The 10,000-nt window shown below is 47.8% G+C and overlaps 2 protein-coding genes across 2 annotated transcripts in view; one reads left to right on the top strand and one right to left on the bottom strand.

Moving 5' to 3' along the window:
* The window catches only part of ptprb (protein tyrosine phosphatase receptor type b), a 30,861-nt gene that overhangs the window by 7,374 nt on the left and 13,487 nt on the right, over positions 1–10,000 (bottom strand). The window contains exons 17-26 of the mRNA XM_079183627.1: positions 5,605–5,752; positions 5,259–5,528; positions 5,009–5,178; positions 4,089–4,239; positions 3,845–3,945; positions 3,237–3,402; positions 2,881–3,162; positions 1,278–1,556; positions 770–919; positions 429–568 (exon numbers count right to left, since the gene is read on the bottom strand). Of these exons, the coding sequence (XP_079039753.1) occupies positions 429–568; positions 770–919; positions 1,278–1,556; positions 2,881–3,162; positions 3,237–3,402; positions 3,845–3,945; positions 4,089–4,239; positions 5,009–5,178; positions 5,259–5,528; positions 5,605–5,752 (1,857 nt within the window). The remainder of the gene's footprint in view (positions 1–428; positions 569–769; positions 920–1,277; positions 1,557–2,880; positions 3,163–3,236; positions 3,403–3,844; positions 3,946–4,088; positions 4,240–5,008; positions 5,179–5,258; positions 5,529–5,604; positions 5,753–10,000) is intronic.
* On the top strand, positions 7,239–9,641 carry LOC306713797 (piggyBac transposable element-derived protein 4-like). Its single transcript, XM_079183628.1, has 2 exons — positions 7,239–7,432; positions 7,667–9,641. The coding sequence occupies exons 1-2, from the start codon at positions 7,260–7,262 to the stop codon at positions 9,402–9,404; spliced, it is 1,911 nt and encodes a 636-aa protein (XP_079039754.1). The 5' UTR covers positions 7,239–7,259; the 3' UTR covers positions 9,405–9,641.

Raw genomic sequence — 10,000 nt, 5'->3', positions numbered from 1 at the left:
GTTTGTTGTAATGTTTGTTTGTTCTTGTGTTTGTTTGTTGTAATGTTTGTTTGTTCTACTGTTTGTTTGTTGTAGTGTTTGTTTGTTGTAATGTTTGTTTGTTGTAATGTTTGTTTGTTGTAGTGTTTGTTTGTTGTAGTGTTTGTTTGTTGTAGTTTTTGTTTGTTGTAATGTTTGTTTGTTGTAGTGTTTGTTTGTTGTAGTGTTTGTTTGTTGTAATGTTTGTTTGTTGTAATGTTTGTTTGTTGTGGTGTTTGTTTGTTGTAGTGTTTGTTTGTTGTAGTGTTTGTTCGTTGTAGTGTTTGTTTGTTGAAGTGTTTGTTTGTTGTAATGTTTGTTTGTTGTAGTGTTTGTTTGTTGTAATGTTTGTTCGTTGTAGTGTTTGTTTGTTGAAGTGTTTGTTTGTTGTAATGTTTTTCGGTGCTCACCTGTCCGGCGGACGTGTCGGCGTCCTGCGGGCAGCGGCTGGAGAAGTAGTCGCTCTGGTACGCTCTGACGGAGGAGTTGCTGATGTAGTCGCGGTACGACGGCAGAGGGTGGCGCTGCTCCGGCTGCAGCTTCTCATTGGCTGTGGGAGACAAACGGGTTTCATTAGAGATGAGTTCAGATTATAGACGGTGAAGAAGATTTTATTTACACTTCAAATCAACGTAAAGGTACGGAAGCCCATTGTTGCCAATATGACGAAAAAATGTCAATAATGTCAATAATAATGTATCTGTAAGTATGTGAATCCTGTGTACTTGTACACAAAGTATTTAGTTTGTACCGTTAGACTCGGCCACGATGACGGTGAAGTATCTCACGGCTCCGTTGGCGTCGCTGAACCACGAGCAGTTGAAGCGGAACAAGATGGACGATGACGTGACTTTCGCCGTCTTCTCGCCGACGCGAACGCTCGGGGGCGGGACCGGAGGACCTGAGAGGAAACGGATTGGTTCAACAGGCTGTCAATCAAATACAGGATTTCTTTAAAACTTTATTTTCAAAATGTATTTCATCTCATCTTCATTTTCTTTCTGTTGTCCGTTCATTTGATTTCCTTAATACTTTTACTGCAGTATAAGTACTCAGATACTAGTACTTTACTGCAGTATAAGTACTAGTATCTGAGTACTTCTTCCACTGCTGGTAACATGAAACACATCCTGCTGTCTCAGGTGACCAGTTCTATTTAAACAGCTTTTATTTAAACACCAGACTTCACCTGAGGGATTCTGTGTGTGTGTGTGTGTGTGTGTGTGTGTGTGTGTGTGTGTGTGTGTGTGTGTCCTCACGGTCTATCATGGTAACAGTAGTGTGTGTCGTCGGTGGACTCGTTAGTCTGCCCGACGACAGTCTGACCGTCACCGAGTACTTCCTGTACGCCTCCAGCTGGTCCAGCGTTACCGCGGTGACGCCGCCCGCCAGCCGCAGCGCGGAGGTCAGCTCCCCGTCGTCGTGGCGACGACACTCGACCTCATAGGAGTCGAAGTCTGAGGAAGGAGGAGACCAGGAGCAAGAGAGGGAGGAGGAGGAGAGAGGGAAGCAGTGGACGGACCTCAGAGGAGACGGACCTGAAGGAGACCAGGAGAGGGGACGAGGAGAGGGGACAAGGGGAGAGGAGACAAGGGGAGAAGAGAGGAGACAAGGGGAAAAGTTACAAGAAGAGACAAGGGAAGACATGGTGATGGAAACAAGGTGAGAGGAAAGGAGACAATGAGGGAGGAGAGGAGACATGGGAGATAAGAGAAGGAGATAGGGGAGGAAGCAAGGGGAAATGATACAAGGAGAGAAGAGATAAGGAGTGAGAGGAAGTAACAAGGTGAGAGGAGTCAAGAGGAGAGGAGACAAGACGAGAGGAGACAAGAAGAGAGGAAGGGAATAAAAGGAGAGAGGAGAGGAGACAGAGGGAGATGAGAAAAGGAGAGAGGGGAAGAAACAAGAGGAGAGGACACAAGGGGGAGAGGAGATACGAAGAGAGGAGGGAGATAAGGGAAGAAGAGAGGAGACGAGGAGATACGAGGAGGCAAGAGAGGAAGAGAGATGATAAAGAGAGAAGAGAGGAAAATAAGGAGAGAGGAAAGGAGAGAAAGACATTGAAAGAAAGGAGAGGGGAGGAGACAAGGAGATGAAACAATGGATGAAAGGAGAGGAAGAGAAGAAACAGGAAAGGAGAAGAGAAGATAAGGAAGGATAGGAGAAAGGAGAGGTAACGAGGAGAGTAAGGAGACAAGTAGAGGAGGTAGGAGAGAAAGAGCGTAATTATTAACACATTCAGATGTTTTAGTTTTTAAACGTGTTAGTTTGTCTTTAAACGGTTCATTGAAGAAGAAACTCACATCACACTGGTGAGCTGATAGTTTCACTGTTTGTCACATAAACTCAATCTGCATCAGAATAAAGCTGCACTTGTGTTTCTATATCTGATAAATAAAGCATCAACCTCTGACACACATGACAAACTAGGTCACTGTGTGTGTGTGTGTGTGTGTGTGTGTGTGTGTGTGTGTGTGTGTGGGTGTGTGTGTGTGTGTGTGTGTGTGTGTGTGTGTGTGTGTGTGTGTGTGTGTGTGTGTGTGTGTGTGTGTTTACTCCTTCTGTTGATCAGTTTTGATCTCTGCTGCCAAAATAAACTGAGAGAGGAAAAACAGATTAAAAATTCAGACATTCAGACTCTGTTCTGTTTCCACCTGGTGGTGACACAGAGGAACTACACCACGTCTGATTTATTAAGAAGGAAACATTAAGGACACATTTGAGACTAAAGGGTTCGTCTGAGCAGGTGAGGGGAGAGGAGACAAGGAGGGAGGAGAGGAGACAAGGAGATAGCAGAGGAGAGAAAGAAGGGAGAGTAAGAAAGTGAAGGAAAGAGGAGATGTTTGGTGTCTTTGCACCCACTTGTCCTGACGTTCCTCTGGATTGGCTGGCTCCAGACAGAAGGCCCGCCCCTGGCTCCGCCCCCAGCGACGGTCTCCACGGTGAAGTTGTACTGTCGCCCCGGAAACATGCCGCCCAGGACCCGCCCCGTCAGGTGCGTCTGTGTGACGGACAGGCGGTCCGGAGGAGTCCACTGCAGCCTGAAGCTGTCGTAGTCTCCGGAGGCGGGACCGGACCACGACAGCTCCACCGTGTCATTGGTCGGGCCTTGTTTGACGGACAGGTGAGTGGGCGGCTCTGGAGCTGGAGGAGAGAACGACGACGTTAACGCCGCTCTTCACTCTTTAACTCTTTAACTGTGTGTTTATTTCACTCACCGGTGCGTCCGAGGGCTGAGATCCTATTGGTCAGTTCCCCGCTGTGTGTGATGACCTCAGCGCGGTACAGCCTACCAGGGATGAGCCCTGAGAACATGTGACTCTGGAGCTCCGCCCCCAGCGTCTGGGCTCCCACAGAGGCTCCAGAGACGTCGTACAATACCACCTTAAACCACAGACACAAGATTCAATACCACCTTAAACCACAGAGACAAGATTCAATACCACCTTAAACCACGGAGACAAGATTCAATACCACCTTAAACCACAGAGACAAGATTCAATACCACCTTAAACCACAGAGACACAAGATTCAATACCACCTTAAACCACAGAGACAGGATTCAATACCACCTTAAACCACAGAGACAAGATTCAATACCACCTTAAACCACAGAGACACAAGATTCAATACCACCTTAAACCACAGACACACGATTCAATACCACCTTAAACCACAGACACAAGATTCAATACCACCTTAAACCACAGACACAAGATTCAATACCACCTTAAACCACAGAGACAAGATTCAATAACAATACATACATTCAAATATACATTTTTAAGCCTTTTACTGGTTAAAATAAAACAAAATGAAAGAATACCTGATAGCGGCTCCAGCTTCCCTCTCCGTGCTGCCAGCTGACCGTGAGTCTGTCCGTCCGTCCTGAACTCTGAAGCTGAAGAGACGAAACTGAGGACGGGACTGAAGAAGAGAAGAAGACGAAGTGAGGATAGAAGAACAGGGAGGATAACATGAGAGAAGAGATAACTGATCAACTAAAAAGATCATAAAGTGATAACAATGTGTTTAATGTGTTTAAAGTGACAGTAATGCGTCTTACTGACCCGTTCTGGCGAACACTGAGGAGTCGCTGCTCATGTCTCGGCTCCAGCTCACCACCATCAGTCGGTACAGACTTCCTGCTCTCAGCCCAGAGAAAGCACAGCTGTCTGCAGCTGGACCCACTTTCTGCAGGTCCACCGGCTCGCCCAGCGCCTGCAGCACAGCCCATCATTAATTATACTATATATGTTTAAGTATATATATACATACAAGTACTAAGGGGCTTCTGCATTGTGTCGTTTGGTAATCTACTGTTTCAGACGGATTACTTTGCTCAGCGTCACAAGCTGTATCCTCGTTTACATTTCAAAGAAACTGTTTTTAAGCTTTTAGAAAATATTTCACGCAAGAAAGTTCCCATTTAGATTCCTGATGTTTTATCAGTTTGTCCCAAAAAAACACCTATTTGGAAATTTACGCTGAAGTTTTTGGAGCTGTGAGAGACCGACCGCTTACAAAAAGAACATGTGACAGTATTTTATTCATCTCACTGTCTGAAGGGAAAACAAGTCAAAGCTTCACGTGTTAAACCTGCATTCTCTCTAGTGTCCACCAGGGGGCGACTCCTCTGGTTGTATAGAAGTCTATGAGAAAATGACTCTACTTCTCTCTTGATTTATTACCTCAGTAAACATTGTAAACATGAGTTTATGGTCTCAATCTCTAGTTTCAAGTCTTCTTCAATACAGCATGATGTTCATTTAGTACATGATGGTCCATTTAGAGTCACACAGACCATAAAGCAGGGGATGCTTTAGGGGCGGGGCTACACGGTGATTGACAGGTCTCTACCAGAGACGTATACGGCGTCTTTTAACTCTACCGACACGAAACCGGATGAACGAATACAAATGTGTTCAAACCTGAAGTGAAAAAAAAATGCAATATTTCCGCATCTACATGAGAAGTTTAATCGTCTCACCTGATGATGCTCCTTGCTGCTCACCTCCTGCCTGTGATTGGCTGTTGCCTCTGTGACGCTGTAGAGCGACAGGTCGTAGATGTCGACGTGACCTCGTGAGGGACGCCAGGAGAAGGAGAGAGAGGAGGCGTTGGAGGAGGCGACGGTTAGATTACTGACGGCAGCCGGACCTGAAACGCGCACCGAGAGGAGGAAGGACGTGAGTGACCTGAGACGTTTGATTGGACGGTATTGTAACGCGGTGACGTACGCGTTTGTCCGTCGGCTGAGGCCTCCAGCGACGGGACGCCGCCGCTGAGCGTCGCCACCTTCACTCGGTACCACCTCCCCGACGTCAGACCCTCCAGACGCTCGCTACGACTCTCCGCCGAGACCGACCGATTGGCCAGGAGGGCGCCGGCCTCGTCCAATAGCTGCAGAGCGTAGCCGTCGTACACGCCCACGGGCCTCTCCCAGCTGACGGTCAGGCTGTGCGTGGTGTGGTCGTTGTCCGCCTGCAGGGCTGTGACTCTGGCCGGAGCTGCAGCACAAAACAAACAATCAACATCAATATTTTCCTCTAATTATGACATCAATCAACCGATCGGGGGTCTCACCGGTTCTGCCGGTGGCCGTGTTGCTATTGGTCAGCTTCCCGCTCAGTGATTGGACGGTGACGGTGTAGGCGTGGCCTGGGGTCAGATCCAGGAAGTCCAGGGAGGACACGGGTTTGGGGACGGGGCGAGTCTCGATGACGACGCCGTCCTGGAGACAGGAAGTGACATCACAATATTCATAAAGCCGCCACAATCCATCAATTCACCGCCTGTTCATCAATCTCTGCATTTACAGAGCGAATCATCATTTAGTTTCTCATCATTCCACACTGAGACCACACTGAGACCACACTGAGACCACACTGAGACCACACTGAGACCACACTGAGACCACACTGGTACAGGTGCAGTAAGAACATCACCCAGTAGAGACAGGAGAAAGGCTGTTGTGTCCTCACAGAAAACAACTGTTGGTTAATTATTGGATAAATCTGAGAGGTCACGAAGATAATCAACCAACTAAGAAAGTGTTACAAAGACATAACGTTGTGTCTGGATCGGAGGAGCGACAGCAAGAAGCCGAGCTGTGCCCTCCTGTCGTGAGGCAGAACCAGAACCAGACGTGGAGTGGCTACAAATTAAGGTAAGACATAAAAATAGTGACGTAGTGAGTGAGTTCTATGAGTACTCAGAGCATGTGTGTGTGTTTACCGATGGATCCACAGAGCTACAGACAGAACAGGATCTGCTGTTGCAGTTCTTAGTCACACAGTTGAAATATTTAAACGCACTTTGAATTGTTTAGCCGTGTGCATGGTTGAATTGTATGCGTTCGGCCCCAGCGTGGGTTGAACAACACAGACCAGACAGAGTCCTTGTTTGCAGTGATTCCGTGTCGGCACTCGTTAGTCTGGAGTCAGGTCCAATACTCAACCGGATCTGCTGTTAAAGATGATGTCAAATCACTGGAGAGCAACAGAACGAGGCGCCGACGTTATATTGATGTGGATACCGGCCCGTGTAGGTACCAGAGGAAATGAACAAACAAGCACTAAAGGAACACAAAGTAGACCAGAAAAGTCTCCAATAGCACCAGAATAAGTCTCTAGGTTTGTCGCTAGTTGCTTTTGACAAAAGAAAAGTTGCCGAGAGGATTTGGCAACACTGGGCGAGTCAACGCCAACGTTACTGTGCAACACAGCAGCAGACCAGAAGCATCACACTCCACCTCATTAGCATACGGACACATAAATAAATAAATGAATGAATGTAGGTGAACAGAATGTAGAAATAAATATATATGTATATAAATATATATGTATTTCTTTATGTCCTGATTGATTATCAACTTTTATTTATTTATCTATACATTCATTTATTTATTTCAGCATTTATTCATTCGTTTATTTATTTATTTATTCCTGTAATTATTTACACATTTATTAATGCATTTATTTATTTATACTTAAGTCCTCTTCTGTCCTCCACACAGCGGGACTGATGGGGAAGTCGTGGGAACATATACTGACTGAAACCGGTAGAGGGCAGTAGTGCAACAAAAAGGATGCAAGCTGCCGTTAAACACCACAGAAGAAGAAGAAGAAGTAGTTTAAAAAGAAGAAGAAGAAAATCGGCATTACACACGGGGACGCACAGCGTCAGCTCGGTTTAACGTCGCGTGTTTAACTTTTTCACTACTTTGCTTTTTGAGAAAGATGTCGGAACCAGGACCAGAGAAACACGGAACTCCGGAGGAAGTCCTGAACCCGCTGGAGGACGCGGGGAGCCTCGTGTGTCCTCATGATTCATCGTCCGATGAAGAGGACCTGCTGTATCACGAGACACAAGACTCCAGCAACTCCGATTACTGTCTCCGATCATCGGAAAGGTATGACGTCTTATATTTACCGATTTATTGATGTCGAATTGTGTATCGAGAGCGAGCAGCTTTCTCAGGGCTGTGTGTGTCTGTTGTTGTTGTCGTCGTGTGTGTGTGTGTGTTGTCGTGGTGTGTGTGTGTGCGCGCTTCACCACGTGTATTGCTTTTATGTTTGCATGTATTACAATTTCAGAACCAGACTGAATGCATATATTTATTTTTCTTCCACATTCTGGTTCACAGTGATGAGGTCTACGAGCCCCCCCACGCCAGAGTCCCAAGACCTCCAGGTGCCCCATGGCCCACACGTCGAAAAGCAGCTCAACGATTGGCTCCGGGACCTTCACGCCCCCAGCCGGGCCCAGCAGCACCTCCTCCCCCGAGAGGACGCTCCTCTCTGGGAGCTTCTGGTCCAGTTACCAAGCGTGGAAAGACTAGACTGGCATCTACAGAGGACGACGACAGATGGCACGACGGAGAGGAGGAGTGCATCAAACCTGAGCCCCTCAGGTTCGTGCCGGCCAGGACCCCAGGCCCCACATTCGACACCACCATAGCGTGGTCTCCCCTCAGCCTCTTCCAGCTTTACTTTTCAGAATCTGTTGTCCAAAAAATCATTGACAACACGAACGCCAACGCTGCCAAAAGAAAGAAAGCCGGGATGAAGTTCAACTGGAACGTGCTCACGATTAAGGACTTCTACACGTTCCTCTCCATCGTCCTCTTCTCTGGCCTCGTGTCGGTCCACAACAGGTCAGACTACTGGAGGAAGAAATGTCCGTACAACTTCCAGTTCCCCGGTGACAGCATGACGCGGGACCGCTTTGATTCCATCATGTGGTCGCTGCACCTCAGCGACCCGGCGGAGGACGAGGAGAACGACAAGAAGAAGAACACCGCCGAGTACGACCGGCTCTTCAAGATCAAGCCGCTCTACACGGACATGGTGACCGCCTGCAAAGCACATTTCCAGCCGCGTCAGCGCGTGTCCATCGACGAGCGGATGGTCGCCAGCAAAGCCCGCGTCAGCATGAAGCAGTACATGAAGGACAAGCCCACCAAGTGGGGCTACAAGCTGTTCGTGCTGGCTGATTCCTCGATAGGCTACACCTGGAACTTCTTTGTCTACTCGGGTAAAAGTGAGTCCACCACAGGCCACGGGCTGAGCTACTCAGCGGTGATGGACCTTTTGCCTTTTCCTCTCCTCGGCAGCGGCTACCTGTTGTTCACGGGCAATTTCTACACGAGCCCCGCTCTCTTCACCGACCTGTACGAAAAGAACATCGGCTGTTGTGGGACCATCAGGAGACAAGTGACCGGCTTCCCTCAGACCCAGACCAACGACCTGCCCAGAAAGGCTGCGAGGGGGGACATGCGCTGGATCCAGAGTGGTAAACTCCTCTTCGTGAAGTGGATGGACACGAGAGAGGTAGCGATGTGCTCCACGGTGCATCAGGCCTACAGCGGACAGACGGTGACGAGAAAGCTGAAGGAGGATGGCGTCTGGCAATACATGTCCATACCAGTACCGGACAGCATGGTGGACTACAACCACAGCATGGGGGGGGTGGATTTGTCCAATGCACTGATCGGATCTTACAGCGTCCCCCACGAGACGATGAAGTGGTACAAGACTTTTTTTTACCACTTCGTGGACATCGCTGTAGTGAACAGTTATCTTTTGCACAAGGAGCTGTTCAAGGTGAGGCTGGACTCCACCCAGACGAAGCCCTTCACCCACAAGACCTTCAGGGAGCAGTTGGCCAAGGAGATGCTGGAGTTTGCTCAAGGCTCAGCAGCTCCCCCGCCTCGACCCGCCAACACTTGCATGCCCATGTTTCTCGGCAGGAAATATTGCAAGAGGTGCCACGATGCTGGAATCACGAGGGTGAAGACGTCCTTTAGTTGCAGGAAGTGTGCGGTTTCTCTCTGCTACACCACCAAGAAGAACTGCTTCCAGCTGTGGCACGATGGACAATGACTTCCTGATGGATGGACCACACCCGGACAAAGCCCGTCACCCACAAGACCCTCAGGGACACTCGAGTGGATTGAGTTTGAACAGACGTGAGGTCCCGGGACAGAGGATGTCGTACGTGTACAGATTGTAAAGGCATAATGGAGAATTGTGTAAATAGTTTACCTGTTTTTCTACACTTTGTATTGTTACAAATGTTTACAGTTTGCTTAAATTAAATCTGTTCCTTTTTTAATTCAACATTCAATTGATTTGTGGGGTTTTTTTTAGGTCTGGTTGAATGTTTAAAAAAGGCCCAAAACTGCTGTATCTGGATGTGTTAACTATCATCAGTGAAATATAGTTTGGCACATGAGAACATTCAATCGTCACATGGTGCCCAAATGACCATTTTGGAAACCTCCCCTGACCTCTCTGTACTAAAACCTCCAACTTTGTTCTGCTTCACTTGATCAAAGTCAAACTGTGCAGCGAGACTGTTCACACGTTGTGCTCATCTCACAAGTGTTCCCTTTATTATAACATCAAAATCATTCAAATAGACCTTGTGGTTGCAGAGAGACTCTTTTTAGTTTGGACAGGCCTGGAAAAGGAATCGT

The sequence above is a fragment of the Pholis gunnellus genome (genome assembly GCF_910591455.1).
Source record: "Pholis gunnellus genome assembly, chromosome: 22".
NCBI lineage: Eukaryota > Metazoa > Chordata > Actinopteri > Perciformes > Pholidae > Pholis > Pholis gunnellus.
Note: the sequence above shows the minus strand (reverse complement) of the source record. Positions and strands in the feature narration are given on the sequence as shown.

Excerpts from the sequence above, each read along its gene's own strand:
- LOC306713797 (XM_079183628.1), top strand. The coding sequence starts at position 7,260 with ATGTCGGAACCAGGACCAGAGAAACACGGAACTCCGGAGGAAGTCCTG. Across the intron at positions 7,433-7,666 it reads TGTCTCCGATCATCGGAAAG|TGATGAGGTCTACGAGCCCC; the intron begins GTATGACGTCTT and ends TCTGGTTCACAG.